Source organism: Rhinolophus sinicus, linkage group LG01 (assembly GCF_036562045.2).
Source record: "Rhinolophus sinicus isolate RSC01 linkage group LG01, ASM3656204v1, whole genome shotgun sequence".
In the NCBI taxonomy this organism is placed as follows: Eukaryota; Metazoa; Chordata; class Mammalia; order Chiroptera; family Rhinolophidae; genus Rhinolophus; species Rhinolophus sinicus.
In genome coordinates this window covers 117705590-117726802 of record NC_133751.1, presented here as the reverse complement: position 1 = coordinate 117726802, position 21213 = coordinate 117705590, and the positions used below count along the sequence as shown (strand labels likewise).

Genomic DNA, 21213 nt, shown 5'->3' with positions numbered 1-21213 from the left:
TTCCAGATCATGGCTCTGGACACAATGTGACAAGCAGCATTTTGGTAGGACAAGTGCCAGGGAATTTGCTGAGTATGCGCTGACCCACTTGGCTAAGAGGCCCCCTACCCAGGCAGACAAGAGCCCGGCCTGGATGTGAGGGCATCTTGATAAAGGTACCCAGATGGGCCTCCCTTCAAGCCACACGCGACTGGAAACTTCTAGGGGCAGGACCTGTACTCGTAGCATTTGGCCCAGGTCAGCAAGTGTGAGTAAGTGACCCACACCATTCTGGGTCCCCAGGACAAAACCATAGCCCCAGGCACTGAGGGCAAGTCCTGGAAGGTAACTGGCCTTGCTCGGTGTTTCCAAGATCCCTGTGGGCTACAAACACAATCTAGAGACGCTCACCTGAGAAGCTGGCGAACAGCCGGCAGAACTGTGAGAACCTGTTGCGGTGCAGCCACTGCTGGGCATCCTGGATGGAGGCTGACGGGAGCAGGTGCTACAGGCAGAGAGAGGAGGCCCTGAGATGGTGCCTCAGGGTCTGGGCGGAGACAGGCATCAGGGAGCCCCCCAGACACTTACGTCACTGCTCACGGCCAGGGCCTCGGCCGGGTGGGGATGGGTGGGTGAGCTGTTTCTGCCAAGGAAGAAGACGAGGCGGTGAGAGCGAGCACATTCCGGGGCTTGTTTTACATGAAAGCTTTTGGAGTCAGAAGCATGAAGGCAGGAGCCACCATCCAATCCCCCCACATCCCTAATTAACTCTTCGCTGTGGGCAGGAAGTTCTCCCAGCCAGTGATGACCCCTCTACCCAGGGCTCTGGGTTTGTTTTGGTCAAAACTGCCTCCCACTCAGAGCTGCCAGCCCAGCCTCAGCCCAAGGGAGGGGCAGGGGACCAGGGGGACACTGGTGGTGCCCAGAGTGACTCAGTGATAGAGAGCAGTGGCCACAGGGGCAGCTGGACACGTTTCGCTGTGGCAACAGGATAGGGCAGAGGGAGCGCGTGGGAAATTACTGTGCAGTGAGCAAGCACCCAGTTTTGCATCCTCTGTGAGAAAGACATTCTCAGGGTTTTCCCTACAGGGAGGCCCCCCGACCTTCCTCAAGGGCTCCCTGAGCACTTCGGTTTTTGAGTTGAGAGAAAGATGTATTTAAAGATGACCCTCCCGCATGGAGAGAGGTGATGGTACAATATGAACGTACTTTTGCACATGTCCCCCGACTCTGCATGGAATTCTTACCCCCTTTACAGTGGTGAGACCGAGGCGAAGGGTGGTTAAGGAACTTACCTCCAGAGAAGTGAAGATCTAAGATTGCGTCTGCCTGAATCTAAATAGGACACCTCTTCTGTCCCCCCACCTCAGGGAGGACTCTCCCCACCTTGGAAACCAAGTGCATGTCTTGCTTTCCCATTCGTAAAGTTCTCTGCCTGCCAAGCGTGGGCTTTGAGGAACCTGCACACTGACCTGTTAAACCCGCCTGGCCTTCTCCCTGCCTCCCCCCATCCCCATGAGCGGGATGTGCAGAGTTGCCATAGTGACACAGTGGGCCCTGTCCCATGCACCCTGGAACCGGCTGGACAGCTGCCCGCCAGCGCCTGCACTCCCGTGTTTGCAGGGCTGGATGACCAGCGGTGAGGCTGCTTCCGTAGTATAAGCCCCAAAAGCCAGGACAGGGGCATTCTGACCTGACCTGAGCCACACTGTCCCGGGAAGGTGCACAAAGACTCAAGAAGGCCCTCGCAGCCACGGCGGCCGCCCATGCATCTGCTTGCCAAGGCCCTACCTGTCTAGGAGGCATGTCATTCTGCCGGAATTGCCTGGCTGGCCATTGCATGACACTGACCCAGTGCCCACTGGCCAGCGCTACCTTTACTGGAGGGAAGGGTGGCTTCTGGGCTGCTGCCCTGCCAGACATTTATAACACATGTGTCTAAGCACAAAAGCCTGTACAAATGCTAAAAGCGGTGTGAATGCAACACCAGTTAGCCACCCTGACACCCAAACTGATGCCAAGCTACAAGAGGAAAGAAGACACAGAGAAGAAGACCAGACAAGGAACCCACAGCCATCATCATTCCAGGAAGTGCCAAGAGAGAAAGGTCACATACCCTTCGCCAAGGCCGAAGCTGTTTGGAGAGCCGTTGTAGCTTGGGGAGGGGGCGCTGTTCACCTGGTAGGACACGTCGGGCCACGGAGAGCACTGCGGGGAGAGAGCACAGGGCAGCGGTGACCTGAGGGCAGTGGCACCAGAGGAGCTGGTCCTCCATGGTGCTGAGCCCAGGTGCGCCGGGCCCTCCCACCCAAGCATCCACTGCAGTCGACGTGTGAAACCACTGACCCTTCAACACGCAACCTGCATTTACCAGGTGCCCACCTGAGCCAGAACAGGTGGATTACTAGGGCCGCACCAAAGACTCATATATAGTAGCAGAGACCTAACACTCCGTAGGTCATCCCTGGAGCACGCAAAGCATGAGATGTGTCTCTGTGAGCTTCCTGGTAGTCATAGCAAAGAGGGAAACATCATCAGTCACATGATTCCTGGGCCCCCGGAAAAAAGAGAGAGAAAAACAAAACAGGCCAGTTGCCCACAAGTAGGTTTTCTTGGCGTAGACAAATGGGTATAAATGTGTGAAATAGGGTGCACTGGACCACAGACAACTCCAAACAAAAACTCCGTGAGGTTCAGTATTAAAATGAGCGCTATTTGAAAACAGAATGTGCAGAGGGTCCTAGACAGACAGGAGAGGGACTTTCCTGTTCACCAAGAGCAGCCGCTCTGCCACACAATGCTCAGAGTATTTACTGCACTGCAGGCAGCCTGCTAGGAGCTAAGGGTCACACAGAAACATGGATATGTGACGATCCTCAACCTCAAGGAACTTCTGGTGCAGAAGCCAAAACCGAACACGTGTGAGGTCCCAAAGAAAGCAGACACACAGGCTGGGCCTGCTGGGGGAAGCCAGCGCACAAAGTGCTCATTTCCTCCCATCGCTGTGATGACACATCTCTGGAGAGGGCCAATTTGAAGCATTCCTAAAGATTTGCTGTCACCCACCAAACCACAGGGTTGGTAAACATTTGCCTGTGGTATGAGCGTGGGCTGGAATTCATTGGTGTAAGTCCTAGGGGAGGAGAGCTGACAAGCTGATACAAGGGGAACTGTCACTTCCCCAGGTCATGGGCCAGGTGTGGATTTCAACCAACCACACCATACTGTGACCAGGACTTGGACTGCTGTCGCACGAAGCACACAGACCTGTCCTCCACCAAGGAGGTCACAGGAGAGGCAGAGGTGGAGGCTGAGGCTCAGCTGGGAAGGACGAGGGGAGCACAGAGGGCCATGCATAGGCCATGCATAGTCACTGGCATAGGCAGGAACGCGGCCTGGGAAAAACTCACTGGTCTGAGCTCTAATCCACACAATGCAGCACTGGCACTGCATTGCTGCTGAGGTGGGGGTGGGGGCAGGGTTCTTCACGCGCGGGAGCTCGCTGGCTAGTTTCCTCAGATAAAACTCCAGTACACATCTGTCCGGGCTGCAAAATTAGCTTCCATACTGTCTTATTGCAAATACCCTTCTGCATGTGGCTTTTTACATGTGTGCGTGCACGCACACGCACACGCACACACAGCTCGTCAGCCAACACTAAGCCTCTGTCCTCTTAGATGCTCTGTGCCTGGGCCTCCCCCTTCACACAGCCTTAACCCTACCATGGACACTGGTGGGCCTTACGCATGTGTGGAGGGCCTTCTGAGCAAGTCAAGTTACGCAGTGAATCAATACCAACGCCTATGAGTTGGCCTGATTGCTGCACACAGAGGGAATAGTTGTGGGGTTTTTTTGTTTAAAAACAACAGAGCCTCGTTAAAAAAAGAAAAGAAAAGAAAAGAAAAAAAAATGGCTGCACTAGCAGTGACCTGTGACAGGAGAAAAAAGGGCCAAAAGTACTCTGGATGAAGGATGGTTGGAACGGGCTGGTGTTGGCACGAGGGTTAAGAGAACATGCCTTCTAATATCTATCCAAACAACAAAATAGCAAGTGCTCACACCATCTGACCCAGAGCTCCCACTCGAGAATGGAGGCCTGGAGACCTTCTTTCCATGTGCAGAGCTTCTCATGCACAAGGTTCTTCACGGCACCCTGTCTGAAAAGGCGAGTGTCTGGAAACAACCGAACGTCCACCCACAGGCCATCCACAAAATGAAGGCGATGCAGCTGGATAAAGAACTACAAAGTTCTCTATGAACAGATAGGGAACAGACTGCAACATATTCTACTAAATAAAGCAAGCAAGTTGCAGAACAGTACATCTATGCACACTGTTGGTGTAAAAAAAATGAGTATGAATTGGCGTCATTCGCAGTGAAAGTCGGGCTAGATACACGAGGAATAGAGATGCTGGCTGCCCTGGGGAGAGAAACCGAGAGGCTGGGACAGTGTTGGGAGAGATTTTTCTGATGTACACTCTTATACTTTTTGAATTTTGGACCTATGACCTATTTTTTAAATATCCAATACCCTGATTTTGAAAAGTGCCAATGGTAGCAGAGAGCTAGCAGTTGTTTCTGAAAGGCTTTCCTGGCCAGTGGGCCCCATCAGATGAACACAGCTCCTGACCTGGGAACACACCACAATTTAATGGATGCTCTCAAAAGAAGCATTCACCCAAGGTGGGCAACTTCCCAAGAATCTAACCCGACAGAGTCTCTGGCCCACTCCTGGCAGAAGGCCCTGGGAGGCTCACCTCAGTGAGAATGGTGGTTTCATAGGACGGCTGGTACTTCTCCTTCTCTTGGGCTGTTCTTTTCTCCATCTTCTCCCGGTCCGTCTTTTGTTTCCGGTCAGCTCCCTTTGGCTACAAATGCAGAGCACAGGGGTCCGATTAGTCCAAAGCAGGCAGAGGCGGCTACTGGCGGATGATCCAGGACTGAGCGGTGGCCCCCAAAGCCTGCACACTCCAGCCTCCCCTGAGGTACAGAAGCCCAGGCCGGATGTCATGGACAGGACAGCAGCTCTCTCACTTCACAGGCATCAAACACATGGTCTTCCTGCCTGGAACCCTTCCCCTCTGAAGGAACGCAAAGCCCGCTACTGGGTCCTGCCACCAGACTGCGCACAGGGTAGTACCTGGAAAACATCTTTACCAATGGCCACTTGCTTACAGAAAGGAACTCTCAGGAGTCACAGCAAATCCTAATGCGCTCATTGGGTTACGCATGGAGCCCCAGAGGAAGTGAAGGAGCCAGGGGCTGCTGGCCGGGGTTTGGCTGGAGCGTGCAGACTGAGATCCTGGATCCCCCAGGAAGGCCTCAATGCCCCCAACCCCCAGGACTCCTGCTGCTCCCAGCTCACACTTCACATGGAGGGTAAGGTCTCCACCCTGACAGAGCCTATCCTAGGCACCAGAAAACCTGAGGAACTTGCAGGTGTCCGGACCTCACAGGGACCATTATTCCCCTCATTTACACGTGAGGAAACTGAGGCGCAAGTGATTCATCGAGACTGTAGAGGATCCAAGTGCAGACCAGGTAAAGAATCCAGGTGAGAGAGCCCAGGTACACACCACCACCATGCTTGCCCTAGCAGGCTGGCTAATGGGAAGCTTCTGGACTCACACCTCCTAGGAGTTCCCAGTCCTGCCCAATGAGTGAGCAGTTTTACTGTGTATACAGCAGACCACAGGTGGTGGGCAAAACAGTCAGTGATCAAAATTCACTCTCAGGTTCATTGACAGCTTTGAGGATTTTCATCCTGCATGCACCTTCCTCAGGGTACAGCTTTTGGCTCCCAGCTCAAGAAATTTTAGGAAACTGTGCTCAGAGTGATGCCCATGCTAGACAGAGGTTTGTTTGCAAGGGATCATATGGGGAAACGAATGACAGATCCAGTGTTCAGTGGGAGAGCCAGGCATGTGGCCACCATACCTCCATCACCTGCTCCACCTCATAGCTCCTGATCCTGACAAGAGGCCCAGAAGCCGCAAAGCAAGGTGGGGTTCATTAGTGCAGGCTGAGCCGGCAGGGGCATGGCAGTCAGCCGCAGTGGCACCTACAGGGAGCCGGCTGATCAGAGAGGGGCCCTGCCTTCCCTTTCAGAGACCCTGACAACCCACACAGAGCCCCAGGGCACAACTCCAAGAAGCTGTGGGTTTCCCAGGAACTGAGGTAACCAGGGGTGGGAGAGTGATGGACAGTTTGGCTGGACTCTACCTGGTGCTTGCAAACACCTGCTTGAACTGCTTCCGTGAACAGGCATGGGTAGACGGGCAGTCATGCTTCCTCTGGCATTCTGAGGAGCCAGTTCCTGTGACGGGGATCCCACCCCCTGCAGGAGGTGCTAAGTCCTTCCTTAGGTCACTCAGATTCGGCAGCTTCCAGCGCAGGTCCCCAAATAGGAGCCTGGTGGACAGGGCCCTCACTGCTGAGCTTCTGCCTCAAGGTACAGAAAGGAGAGCTAGTGGGGGCCACAGGAAGGACAGGTGCTCTATGGGTAGAGACCCCACCCTGTTCCTCTCTCTCACTGCCCAACATAGTGTCTGAGCCGCAGGGCACAGAGTGTGAGGGCAGCGGATTACACTGGATGCCACCGGACGAGTAAACAAACCACCCCCTGGGGGTAGATGTGGTCTGTACACGACGGGGAGAGAGGCATGAATGGAGGAATGAGAAAGACCCCCAGCAGTGCAGTTGTGGAGATGTCCACAGTGAACCAGAGATCCTGGCACAGGCAGTCAGACCAGAGGCGGCAAGGCCCACTGCACCACGGTCAGCACAGAACTAGCCCTAATTCCAGGGACCTGTGAGGGCGCTGCCTTACATGGCGAAAGGGATAAGTGGGCATGGGATTAAGACTGCTAGACGTGTGAGATTAAAATAGGAAGCTTGTCCTGGATCACCCCGTGGGCCCCCTGTAATCACAGGGCCCTTAACAGTGGAAGAGGTATGGAGAAGAGGCAGTAAGAGTGGCACAGTGTGACAGGGTTCAGCCCTCTCTTGCTGGCTCTGAAGAAGGAGGGAGGGGCTGTGAGCCAAGGAATGCAGAGGCCTGGAGAGGCTGGAAAAGGCCAGGAAGGACATTCTTCCCTGGAGCCTCCAGCAAGGAAAGCAGCCTGCTGACACCTTGACTGTAGCCCAGTGAGACCCATTTCAGACTTCTGAGCTCCAGCACTGATTGACGATAAATGTGCGTAACTGTAAGCCACTGAACGTGTGGCGAGTGGTTACAGCAGCAACAAGAGACAGAGTGGAGAGGCTCAGCTTCCTTTGGAGGCTGATTTCAAGTCCTCAGAATCCTAAAGCAGGTTTCTGAGGACTGCTGAAAGACAAACTCAATCCTGCCACCACCTCTCCCTCCCACCCAGGTGGCATTACTAACTGACCAAAGCTTCCCATCCATAGAGCCCAGCCAGGCTTCGGAAGCCTTTTCCCACAGCCTCGGGAGGCCAGATCCTATCACTGCAGATGAGCGGCAGCCTGGCCGTGTGGTCTCCGACGTGCAGACCCATCAGCTCTGGCTGTGCTTCTACAGCTGCTGTGATCAGCGTATTCCCCAAGTCACTGCCGAGTGCTCACTGCACCAGGCTCTGCAGACGGCACCAGAGAGATAAATGGCTCAGTCCCTGTTTTCCCTTGAGAGGAAAGTCCAAGTGCTTCCTTGGGAGGAAAACAAAAATCTGAAATGTGCAAATGGAATCATTCTGATAAAGGAGAGATGAATAGTGACATCTGTGATGAAGAAAGCTGAGGAGGTGCCCCTTGGAAAGGACGCCCACCGCGGGCAGGCCTGTCATGGCAGGGCATGCAGCCCGAGCTTATCAGGAGTGCAGGTGGCAACCTGGGCTCAGGGCCGCCGAGCTCCTTGCTGGGCCTCCACAGGGAATCATGAGACTGTGCTGGCATCACTGTCCGGAGCAGGCGAGCAGAGGTGGCCTGTGCCCGTGAGCGCAGGCGGGTGTGGCGCGGCCGTCCTACCTTGAACACCTTGATCTGGCAGCTGGCGGAGTGCAGGTGCTCACTGTACTCCCCATTGTCGCTCTGCTTGAACGTGTCAATCTGCACTCGAAAAGGCACGCCCTTCTCGCCGCCATGCTTCCTTGGGGTGAACTCCGTGCTGATACAGTGCACCTGGGAAGGGAAAGTGCGACAGGCAGCAAGACGGGGGCAAGGGTGGGCTCTGGACTCCCCAAGGGCTCCTCTCCAAAGGCAGGCTCCCATCCTGCCTAGTCAGGTGCAGACCTGCCTCAACCTGCCTGCTGCCCCCCAGGCTGTCCCCAAGCACTTGCAGACCCTCAGTTGGGCCAATGGCCTTCCCTGCACCCTGTCCACAAAGGACATGCCCTCCCACCTCTATCCCTTGACCTCGAAGGCCCTGGCTGACCAGCTAAGCCCTCACCATTGTTCTAGGCCCACTGATCCCAGTAGCCCCGCCCTCATTCCTCACCCAGAGACCCCTCCCTTGGCAAATCCTACAGACTACAGAGCAGGGACCACAGCTTCGTCCCTAATGGCCTGCTGTCCAGGCTACTCGGGCCAAGCCAGAAGCATGACCAGAAGGCTGTACCATTGCTGTATTTCTGTAAGTACCTGCTACATAAAAGGCACTTGATATATATTTATTAATATAACACTGCTTGTTATACTAATGTGTTATAATGATACGATAATATTGCAATAATTTCAAAATCAGTACGAATACTATAATTATGGGGGGAAAAGGTTCACCAACATCTATTGAGTGATTACTATGGACCAGGTACTGTGTTAGGGTTTTAGGTTCATTATATGATTTGTAAGACCAGTGGGGAAACTAAGACGCTCAAAAAGTGGACACACAGCGAGTGAGCAAGCCAGGGGCGAGCCTCGAAATGCAGCAGTGGCCATGCCCTTAGCTAATTCTATCTGCTGTCATGTTTACCACAAGGCGGGACCCACACCAGGGGCTTGATAATTAAATATTTTAATAACAAACTATTATGGAACTTTTTTTACTTCAAATTATTTATGCTAGGAATTACTTATTTTACAAAAAGCTTACACATTCATAAGCAAAACCCACACAGGCTTCTAAAATATTCTAGTCCTTTTCTTAACCCTGTGACCAACTAGCTCTGATGATACAACACTCCACACTTCCTCCCCTTTCGGCCTCCTTCCTTGAAACAGAGAACAGGAGCCAGGCAGGGCCCTGCAGAAGAGTTGGTTTTAAGGAACTGAAAAATGGACCCCAAAGCTCTGGCTTCCCCACAGAGGGCCATCTCCCTCCTACTTACCTGAATGAACGCAGAGGCTCTCTTCGAAGGGTCCCACAAAAACTCGACTGCGTTCAGCTGAGTCGGGCTGGCCCTGGGGTCCAAGATACCAACAGACAGTGGAATATCTGCACATACATACACACACAAAAGTGCAATTGTCAGCCACTCCCAAATATTGAGGGAAGGACTCTCATTACAGGTCCAAATTCCTTAGCCACAATTTGAAATGCCAAAAGTTCTCAAACTTGTTTGGCAGAAAGCCTGACTTGACTTGCCATGAAGCTATTTAGTCTTTATGCCATTTTGTGTAAACAGTCATTTTATTTTTCTGCAAAAAAGAGTCGCATGCCGGATTGCCCACTGGAGGCCTTCCCCAGTGCGGTGGGTCTACACACCGCCCCCTACTGTCATCCTAACTTCTGAATTCTAAAACTCACATGGCCTAGAGGGCTGTGGATAAAGGGCAGGGGACCAGTGCCCGAGCCCCCGAGATTCCATTTCTGTTGCATATCTGTGATGCTCTTTCTTCCCTTCATCACTTATCAAAATCCTTCTGCGAAGCCCTCGCTGGAACTCCCTGATAGCAGGTCTTTGAATTCCACCTGCCTTTCTTTTCCACCAAAAGGGGAGCTCCCCATAGTGTGTTCACCACTGCCTGCTCCCACGGGCTTCACATAAGACAGGAATGCGCTAAGATGCCCTCACAGACACGGGTCCACATGACGTCCAGGAAGAGCCCCAACGTGCAGGGGTGTCCTGGGCCTGTCCTGGCCCGGGAGACTCACCAATGTCCAGAATCCTGTCCCCAGGCCGGCTCCACCGCCAACCCTCCAGCTGCTGGTGCTCTGTGTATTGCAGCCGGCGGTCATGGAAAACCACACGGATGATGCTCTGCGGGGGGAAGGCCGGCAGGGGGCAGATGAGTGTGGGGGCCAAGAGGAGCCCCCCACCTTCTGAGCCAGGGCACACCCACTGCCCCTCAAGGCTGCTCCTCCTGGACCCTTCCGTCCCAGCTCTCCAGCCCCATGTGCTCCCCTACTCCCCTACTCCGCAGAACCCCCACAACTCTTACAACAGTAAGAATAATTATGACTACCCTTTTTCCTACAAGTACTAAGTGCTTTACATACATGGCTGACTTATAGACCCTTTTGTGCAGATGAGAAAATGGAGGCTCACAAAAGTTCAGTAAGTGGCAAAGCCAGGCTGGAACCCAGAACCCAATCCATAAGCCCGCACCACTCTGACTCACAACGCTGCCGGCCTGCCCTAGTCCCCTCGGACAACGTGCTGCAGGGGACAGGAAGCCACTCTCCCTCTGGAGCTCTTCTCGAAGCCCCAGGCCACTCCTGATCCCACGCAGCATGCTCAGGTGCTGAAGCCCCGACCAACCGCTCAGGGAGGGACAGCGCCCGCCAGACTTACCTTGACATACTTCGTGTTCAAATCTTGAAAGTCTCCCAGCTTCCGATTCTCCAACAGTCGGATTTCATAAGATTGACCTGGAGGAGTATTAATAGTATATTTCCCATTTCTGACTGTTTTCAAATTGGGGCTCACCCAGCTAGAGGCCTTCTCAACCTCCTCAGTGCCCGTCCAGGCCTCATGGCCAAGGAACAAAGCAGAGAAGGAAGTCCACGGACAGCTCCGATAACCCTCTGGACTGGACAACCCCATTTGTCCGGCCAGCCCTTGGGTCTAGGGCACCCCAAATAACAAACCACATGACCCTGTGAGAGACAGCACCTCTACAATTTTCAAAGAAATCGAGTCCAACAAAATACAGTGAGCATTAAATTTATGGAACATAACTTCATATTTCTCTATAAAAGAATGTCCCCCATACACCTGGATGGAGAACACAGCTACTTAAATCCACATTGGAGTAAACAAGTGACCATATCTTTCCTGAGAGCAGGTTCAAAGGAATGAATAAAAGCCTGTTAAACATTGTCTCTAATTGCAGAATGAAAAGCATTTTCCCAAGTTAAAAGAATTTCATGTATTTAAAAGGGTGTGGGGTTCTATTTGGTGAAATATAACCAGCACAAGCTGGTTAAAGAATATAAATGGAAAAAGATCCATCCATAATAACAACAAACTTAAAAGTATCTATGAATAACCTGAAGAAAACTACACACCTTTTATTGAAAGATAAAATATAATTTGAATAAATGGGACACACCATGTTTCTAGATGGGTTTCTAGATATATCAAATGATGTCAATTTTTCCCAAGTTAAATAAAGTTTAACCACAACTCTAAAACACCCTAGCATATATCATAACTTAACAAAGAATGATTCACAAATAATAGAATAAATGATTTAAAATTGGTATTGGTAAATCTGATTAGCTATTAAAAAATATTTTTTAAATAATGATAGACTCACAAGAAATTACAAAAATCATACAGAGTACCCAGCCTCCAGCTTCCACCAGTGGTGGTACCAGGAAAATGACCATGGCACAATACAATTAACTAAATCCAGACTTTACTCAGATTTCCCTGGGTTTTGCAGTTTTTTTCTTTCTCTTTTTATATGTGTTTGTGTGTATAGGTCTATGAAATTTTTTCATGCATAGATTAGCTATTTTTTTTCAAAGTGAAGACCCTCACCTCATAGTAGATATCAAAACAAGTTACCACTAATTAAAAAGTTAATTTCCTAAGGTTTTATTTTAACATGAATGACTATTATCAGTCAGTAGGGAAGTCCTTTCTCAACCTAAAATAATGGGGGGGAGGGGAGGGAAATCTAGCTATAATAAAATCTTTATAACCCAGTAGTTAACAGTCTTAAAACAACTAAAAGGGAAATGATTAGAAAAATAGTAAGACCCCTTCTAGTGAGCTGAATGGTGCCCCGCGAAATGTCTATACCCTAATCGCCAGAGCCTGTTAGTATTACCTTATATTTAGAAAAAAGAGTCTTTGCAGATGCAATTGAGTTAAGAATTGAGATAAGGAGATCATCCTGGATTGTCCTGGGTGTCCCTAAGTCCAATGACAAGTGTCCTTGGAAGAGACACGCAGAGGAGACAGAAAGAAGAGGAAGCCATGTGAACAGAAGAGCAGAGATTGGAGTGGTATCAACACGAGCCAAGGAGAGCCTGGAGCCACCAAAAGCTGGAAGAGACAAAGAGCGGATTCACCCCGAAAGCCCCCAGACAGAGTGTGGCCCTGGTGGCTTTCCGACTTGCAGCCTCCCAGAACTGTGAGAGAATAAACTTTGGTTGTTTGCAACCAACACGCTTGCAGTAATTTGTTGAAGCAGTCATAGGAAACTAATACACCACCACTACCACCCCCACACACATACACACACACTGACTAATAGAATGGGCAAAGACTATGAAATTAAATCATTCATCCCAAATATTTGCTGAGCAACAACTACATGCCAAATGCCATGCAAATCCTAGGACGTGGAGATGGCAGATGGACACCCGCTGTGTGTTGGCGAGCTCATCACTACAGCTTCCCCCAGGCCTGGAAGAGAAGCTGGCCGAGCCCAGAAATACCCCCTCAGCAACCTCCCTTTTCAGGAAGGTGGGACCCCCTCCCTCCCCCCAGCTTTGAGCAGCCCATCTACAGGACCAGCGGGCACCTCATGGACACGCCAAGGCCCCGCACTGCTCAGGATGAGGCTCGAGGCACATCATGTCACAGGGAAGGTGTGCGAACCCCAAACTCTTGTCCTGCCCACTTGCTGGTGACACAACTCATAGAAGGGTCTTGCTGACCTAATCCGACACTTCTAACGTTCTGAAAAAGCCAGATTTTTAACACACATTTCCAGACTCCTGAGCCAATGCTCCTTTGACAGCAACATAAATGGAGCCTCTCACACCCTAACTGGTTTTTCCAGTGTCCTCCACCTCCCCAAGGAAGAATGTAACAAGCTCTGGCATGAGGCCCAAGGCCCAAGTGGTCATTATGTGGGTTTACAGGCACTCCAGGGCCCAATTAATACTGACCCCAGGCTCTGCAGGGCAACCTCAGCTTACGCCCGGCAGGCAGCACCTCCTGTCCCGTACAGAATAGTTCTCTTAAGTGCAGCTATAGGCCCAGGGTCAGGCCTCCTCCCCAGCATCACAGACCTGATCTGTGCACTTCCCACAGAATCTCCCTTCCTCAGCTGTTCCTCTTGCGTGCATACTCTAGAGCCCCTCCCAGCCACACCATACCTCCTGACTCACTCAGGCCTCCGGCAGGACAGACGTCCAGCCTCCCTCCCCATGCCTGCCTCAGTGCCCACACACTGGCCTCCCCAAGCCCTGCTCACACAGCACAGCACCATCCAGAAGGCCCCTGTTCACGGACACACACTAGCTGTTGAGTGAGGTCATGAAAGCTGAACTGACCTGAGGCACACAGGCTGAGCCGGATCATCTCGGAGCACGGGTGGGAGCCACGGAAAGTGGGCTCTGTGAAGGCACACACTGTGCCTGTTTTGCTTACCACTGTACTGTTTGACACATAGTAGGTACTCAGCAAAAGCTTAAATGTGATTTCATATTCTTCGCAATGCTACTTTGTTCTAGAACTACAGGGTTTGCAAAAGTAAGACATACTCCTACCCTCAAAGGATTAACAATCTTTTGGGGTGTATCAAACAGCACAGGAAAAGCACTAATATAAGCAGAATTTGAAAAATCCTTCTAAGAGACAGGCAATACTCATCAGGAATGGGGAGCGGGAATAGTGAAAAAGGTTTCAGCAGAGGTAACAGTAGAGATGGGCTTTGAAGAGTGGGCAGGATTTTGATAATTGAGGAAATAATGAATAAGAAAGCAATCCTAAGCAAAACTACTAATATAGCAAGGAGGTAGTAGGAGACAGGCTTGCCTCTAGGGATCGATAACTAACAGCTTTCATCCACTAGGGGCTTACACAGTGGCAAAGTGTGCTCAGGTATTAAGTCACCCAAATCTCAGAACATGTCAATGGGATCGTGTAAGGTTATAAGCCCCACTGACAGAAGGAAGCAGAAGCTCAGAGAGGTGACCTGACTGGGGCAAGCTCGCACCGCTACTAAGTGGCAGAGCCAAGAGCAGAAACTAAATCTGTTTCCAGAACCTTCCCCATTCTTTGCCGCATCCTACATAGTGGGTGTCATTTGCTGGCCAGAGGACATCTGTAGGTAGTTCTACATGATCCTCTCAACTTCTCCTTTCCGGAAGCCGTCTGATTCCATTTTGCACACTAAAGAAAGTTTGCCTACAGCGCCTTACGGTATTAAAAGTACTCCAATCATCGGCATCCCAAGTTAAGATGGTTTTTCCCTCCTTCCTTCTTCCCTGTAGGGCCAGCAATAAAGATGAGCCCGAGGATGACCAGTTCAGCTTGCTGGTGACCTTAGATAAAGCACGTTGATTCCATTTTCTTGTCTATAAAAATACTGTTTCCTATATTCTGAACAATGACCTGGGAGGAAAAACAAATCACTACAGAAAATGATTGTAAAGCCTCTTCTCATGTCAGAATTGTGACATGTAGAAAAAGGAAAAAAAAAAAATTGGTCTTAGAATCAAAGAAATAGGGTAACAAATAAATAACTACCAGTTAGCTGTTGTCCAGCTAAGCATCGGGACATTACCAAACCCCTTATGTGTGTTATTTCATTTAGTCTTCCCAACAGTCCATGAGGAAAACCCATTATTGCCCCCATTTTATAGCTAAAGAAGTTAAGATCCAGTTAAGTATCTTATTGAAGATCAAACCTGGGTCTCTCTGACTGTAAGGACTGATCACTTAGCCAAACTACTCCACATAATGTCTAGTTGCTTCGAAGGGTCCTTCTGGTTCTAGTATTCGAGGAGTCCATCTATAACATTTCTCCTGAATTTCTTGATATTCATTTTGTTTTGTGATCCTCTTCAACACACCTAAATCCTTCCCTCCCTTTAAGGCTCAAATCCTTAATGCCCCATGACCTCAGTTCTCTGAACCAAGAAGGACCTTAGAAGTCCATGTGGATATGTAACAACATTGTGACATAAGGTATGATATTCGTTTCCTCCTGATAAACTAGTCTCCATGAAACACATGTTCCTATCCCATTTACAGTACTCTGAATATACTATATATAAAGTTACAGTAACTAAAACTATGTCATTTTTGGCATGGGAACAAGAACAAGGAGCCCACAAATAGGCTTTCAGATACTTGGAAACTGGATCTATGGCAGTGAGAAAAAAGAAAGCTTTTTAAGAGTGGTATCCATATGGAAAAAATAAATCCCTACCTCACACCGTATATAATAAATTAATTCTAAGTGATTGAAAGCCATATAGTAAAAGTAAAACCTTAACATTTCTAAAGAAAATATGAGAACTTTATGACTGCGGGTAGGACAGGATTTCTTAAACTAGAAACACACACACAAAGGAAAAATGATGCCTTTTATATCATATAGGAGAACTATGTTAACATTTATATTGAGACACTTTTTTAAATGCCAGGAGTGCTATTAATAATTATACAGTCCCTATAAGTGGAGACTGACTTGGGACATATATGGTCACCCTATAGAAACAGAAAATGGTCAACAAACACAAGAAAAGATGCTGGTTTCTACAAGTATTCAGGATAATGCAAAGTAAAATAAAGTACCATCTTATATCCATCAGAGGGACAAAAATGACACTTTGTTAAGTGTTTATGAGAATATAGAGACTGGACTCAGGCATTGCGGATGGAGTATTATATGGCTATAACTGTTTTGGAGAAGAGTTTGGCAAAAAAGAGTTAGATGGGGGATGTATAAGCCCTTCAGTCTAGCAAATCCAGTTCTAGAAACATAACCTAAGGAAGCACTTGATGTGCCCTGGGAGACAGGTGAAAATTGCTCATTACAGGGAGAAACTGTCAACAACATACATATCCAAACACAGGAAAAGAGATACGCTAATTCTGTTAGTTGACTTAAAATGGAATAACGCACAGCACTTAAAATAAACACTCTAGAGACATATCAACATAGAGAAATCTCAGAAACATTATTAAACAAGCAAAATACATGGTGATATATACAAAAAAACTACATATATAAAGTTTGAAGACATGCAAAATAAAATTGTTCATTTTTATGGCTGACTATGCAAGGAGTAAAAATTTAAGAACATGCATGGAGATTCAAACCAACACCAATTTCACAACACTGGCTTTACTTCTGGGAAGGAGGAAAGGCAACAGGATTAGGAAACAGTAAAATCAGAAGCAAATTTAGCAAAAACTATGTTGGGCACATGAGTATTTGTTCTCTCTTATTTTCTATAGTATTCGACTGATCTGAAATTAAAATATTACATACACACACACACACACACAATTGAGTGGGGAAAGAACACTGGAGCTGGTAGTCATTACACATTGCACTCTGACTGTGTGTTTCAGACCCCCCAGCCCCACCTTAGAGGATGGTCCCTTGGGGACCACTGCTCAGCAGTCACTGTACATCCCACCACTACCGGCTTTGTGCCAGTGACAAGCTTAGTGCAGGACACCCCAAGACACTAGCAGGGATAGCACCTCTCTCATTCATACACCACCCCATAATTTTGCCACTGAAATTAAAAACCGCCTGCAACAATGATGATTTTTATCAACTCCCTTTTTAAACTTAATTTTGTAAGTGTATATCATACGTCCATATAGAAAATCATAATCATATGCCATAAATAAACAGTAATTGTAAAACTTATCTAGATATGCAGCTACCAATGTTCTTCCACGCACCCCTAAAACTACCTTGGGAACCTGGTCAGCACCCAGGTTTGGAGCCTGGGCTCACATCTGGCCCACCACTTACTTTTGGGTAAATGGCTCTATTTGTGAGCGTCAGTTTCCACATGTCCAAAAAGTGGACAACACTGGGACTTCACACAGCGGCTTGTTGGAGGACTGAAGGCGCATCCAGCGGAGACAGCACGCACCAGGTCCTTGGCTGGACCTCAAACGCTCCGTGCAGTGACAGCACTGGGAAACAGTGCAGGTAGCCTTTCCACAGCCTCACCAAAGCCTTCCAGACGATTCCTTCCAATATCCCTAGCTCCATCCTCTACTCTGGAGTTGTTAAAGGCCTTTTAAAGCAGGGAAGGAGCCCCAGGTCAGCACTTGGTGATACAAGCGAGCCCTCCACCGGAGGCCACCAGCCCAGCCCAGAGGAGCTAGTGCCTGGATTGGCAGCAGCTGGAGGAGGTGTGGTCACAGGCTTCACCCCCATCAGCAGTGGCCAGCTGAACCCTGGTGACCCCTCTCAGTTTAGTACTCCAGCTTTAGCACTCAGGGAGGGGCGGGGCCTCCTCAGCTGGACTGAGGCTCAGTGGGGAGCCCCAGCCACCTCTGGGAAGTTTCCCTCTACCCCAACCTTTGGGCCCAGCCTCCATTTCTTTGCCTGCCTCACTTCCACCCCACACAGAAATAGGGGAAGGAGAGCAACAAGAATAAGTTTTCCTCACCTCTAAAGGAAAACGAAATGAAATATACACGTGTGGCCCTCTACTCGCTGCCCGGCCAGCCCGGTGCTCAACAAACCTTTGTTTCCTCCCCCTTCTCTCATGCAACCCACAACAGCTCATGTCTTCCGGCCGAGGCCTCACCCAAGTTCTCTGTAATGGGCCAGCCTGTGACTATTTTCAGCCTGTGAGCCACAAGATTTCTGTCACAACTACTGGGCCCTGCAACTGTAACAAGGAAGCCGCCATAGACAATACGTGAATGAATGGCCATGGCTGTGCTCCAATAACACTTTATTTGTGGACACTGAAATTTGAAAGTTTACATAATGTTCATTCTTCCTTCCTCCCAATTTCTTAAGGTGCTTGCAACTTGGCCCCTCGGCTGTCTTGCATGACAGTAAAGTCGTAGCTGCCAAACTGGACTGCAAAACCTGAGGACAGGCCTGCAACCAGTTTACCTGAACCAGTTGCACACACGCACACACCAGCCCCTGTACAGCAGTAGCATGTGAGAGACTTTTCATTAATGGTGGCAGAATTTAATATAAATTCCCTAAAGTAAATACCAGAGCTGAAACTAGTCAACCAAACCAAGAAGAGCATGAAAAGATGCTCAACCTCCCTAATGTTCAAAGAAAAGCCAAATGAAAATAACGCAGTGCCAGTTTCATCTGTCAGACTGGCAGAAGTTTAACAGATTGCTAACATCCCACAACGAGAAGCGATGGGGAAATGGGTCCTCACACATGCTGGAGGTGAGAGATACTATGTCACAGCCTATTGGACATTTTGATAATACCCATCAATACTGCAAATACACACAGCCTGTGATCTAACCACCCCATCAAAAAGGTGCTAAATAATATGTACACGGTGTGATTGTACTTTTATTTTTAAATGTTACATACACATCCCTGTATTTGTGAGTCTAACATATGCATCTAACAATGGATAGAAAAGAACCTTTCCCTCTTAAATTATACACATCTTCAGCATAAACTTTTTCTTTAACTAGGAATATATGAGGTCTGACAATTAAGTTCATAAACTTGTTTTCAATGATGTTGCTAACTTTTTTTACATCAGAGGGATTATTCATTATGAATTTGTACCAGCTAGACAAACAGTTAACCAGGTTTACTATTTAGAAGTGCTGAAAAGGCTGTGTGAAAAAGTTAGACAACGTGAACTTTTTGCCAACAATTCATGGCTCTTGCATCACGACAATGCACCAGCTCACACGACACTGTGAGGGAAGATTTAGCCAGGAAACAAATAACTGTATTGGAACACCCTCCCTGCTCACCTGATCTGGCCCTCAATGACTTCTTTCTTTACCCAAAGATAAAGGAAATATTGAAAGGAAGATATTTTGATGACATTCAGGACATCAAGGGTATAATACGACGACAGCTGTGATGGCCATTCCAGAAAAAGAGTTCCAAAATTGCTTTGAAGGGTGGACTAGGTACTGGGGTTGGTGCATAGCTTCCCAAGGGGAGCACTTCGAAGGTGACCATAGTGATATTCAGCAATGAGGTATGTAGCACTTTTCCTAGGATGAGTTCACGAACCTAATTGTCAGACCTCGTATTGCAAGTGAACTTGGAAAAAATACAAAACAAAGAGGGGGGAGTGCCTCATATTGTTCTAAGCATGTCACAGATGTCCACAGGGACAATGATGGGTATTTTTCATTCCAGTGTCAGGCTGATACCCAAAAGCCAATCAGGCACTTGGGGAAAACAATCTTCATTCAATGAACAGAATACCAAACACATGCAGATATGATCAGACACACAGAGGTGCCTCCAACCCAGCATCTCTCTGGGAGACCACCCTGAAGACCCACAAGTACAATATGACTGTGCCCATTTTAGAGGTGAGGAAACCAAGGCCCAGAGAGGTACTGCCATGCCCAAGGTAACACTGCAAATTAGTGGCAAAGACTCAGCAGCCTGTGGCCTGGCCAAGGACGAGGAGAAACGGGATCTGTAGTCACGTCAGACACACTGGGGTTGAGTCAGCCCCTCCCACATCCTGACAAGTTCAGGAACCTCTCTGTATCTCACTCTTCACACCTGCAGAACGGTTGTAAGGATTAAATGAGATAATGTACGTTCAGCCTGGCATATAGTAAATACTCAACACGTGTTAGTCCCGACTACCACTTCCAAACAACAAGCATTAAATGTGCTCTGCTGTACTGAGCTCCACCCATGCACAGCCCACTGTACTCAGTGCTGCACAAGTGAACTCTCTCCAGGCTTCACAACGGCTCCATGCAATGAGTGAGCTGACTGCCCAAGGCCATCCAAGGTCACAAAACCAGGAGGCAGTCAAGCTGGGACATGCCCCCAGGTAAGGATGACTCCAGCTGCCGCAGTGTGGCTACTAAGCGAGCTTCCTCCCAACTGTCTGGAGTAGAGAGGTGGGGAAGACCCACATCGCCACGGTGACACAGGCGTTGCCCCATCAGGCCCCCCCCTCCTCCCCGGGCTGTGCCCACCAGGCTCTCCCACAGAGCGGCTCTGCCCAGCGAGCGGAACCCAGCGCAGGCCTCCTGCCCGGATCACGGTGTTCCCAAGAACAGGAGGCAATTGCCCTCCCTGGCCAGCCAAGATTTACAGGTTGTTTACTTTCCAACAGTTACTGCTTTGGGTAATTAATGCCACATAAAACATAATGAAGGCCATCATTACCTCAGAGAAAGGAGGGCTGGGTGCTGGCAGTCCTGTACTAATGGCAGACAGGGAAAGCATAATGCGGCCCACATCGTGTGCTGCACGTGTGGATTGTCTTGTCACCTGCATACATTCAGTATTATGCAAGTATGGCGACACAGTACTCGCACACAGGCACGCTTCAGGGAAGAGGCTCTGCCATCAACAGACCCAGTCCCAATCCTGACAGCCTGGGTGACCTTGGTCAAGCACTTAACCTCGTGGGAGCCATTATGAATGGCAGGAACTAGGCACCATGCCTGGCACCCAATGGATCCCCAATAAATACTTGGCAGATAATAAGTATGTGTGTCTATGCACAAAAATGAAAGAGTAAGTCATGTTCTGGAGACTTTTGCGAGGAGGATTATTTTGAGGCTGGGACAGGAAAAATATAAGCTGCTCCTCTTGTCTTAAGCATCTTATAGTGTCAAAAGTGAGGAAATGCTCAGAAAAAGGATGGAGGCATGTCAGAGAAACACAGGAGCCAATCTGCAGAAGCTCCCACTGGCCACAGCTGGAACAATTTGAGCAACAAGCTAGATAACAAGTGTTGAGTTTTAATCCACAGAATAAAATAAATATCCATGAGTCTATATGGACAGAATGAGAAAATAAGTAAATTAACGGTAGAGGAGAAAAAGCTCTTTCTTGCAGCAGCATTCCAATTACTAAATGTAGAGAGAAGAGGGAACTAAATCAAAATTGGTGCAGACAAGATCCAGTAATGGACGCGACAATTCGTGGGTGCAAGTTTAAGGATAATCAAGATGCCTGCCTAGT

General features: G+C 49.0%; 1 protein-coding gene across 1 annotated transcript in view; it reads right to left on the bottom strand.

The window, feature by feature from the left end:
- Positions 1 to 21213, bottom strand: part of TFCP2L1 (transcription factor CP2 like 1) — a 51710-nt gene that overhangs the window by 14250 nt on the left and 16247 nt on the right. The window contains exons 3-10 of the mRNA XM_019749100.2: positions 10668 to 10744; positions 10028 to 10133; positions 9261 to 9367; positions 7963 to 8115; positions 4737 to 4847; positions 2096 to 2187; positions 568 to 622; positions 391 to 484 (exon numbers count right to left, since the gene is read on the bottom strand). Of these exons, the coding sequence (XP_019604659.2) occupies positions 391 to 484; positions 568 to 622; positions 2096 to 2187; positions 4737 to 4847; positions 7963 to 8115; positions 9261 to 9367; positions 10028 to 10133; positions 10668 to 10744 (795 nt within the window). The remainder of the gene's footprint in view (positions 1 to 390; positions 485 to 567; positions 623 to 2095; positions 2188 to 4736; positions 4848 to 7962; positions 8116 to 9260; positions 9368 to 10027; positions 10134 to 10667; positions 10745 to 21213) is intronic.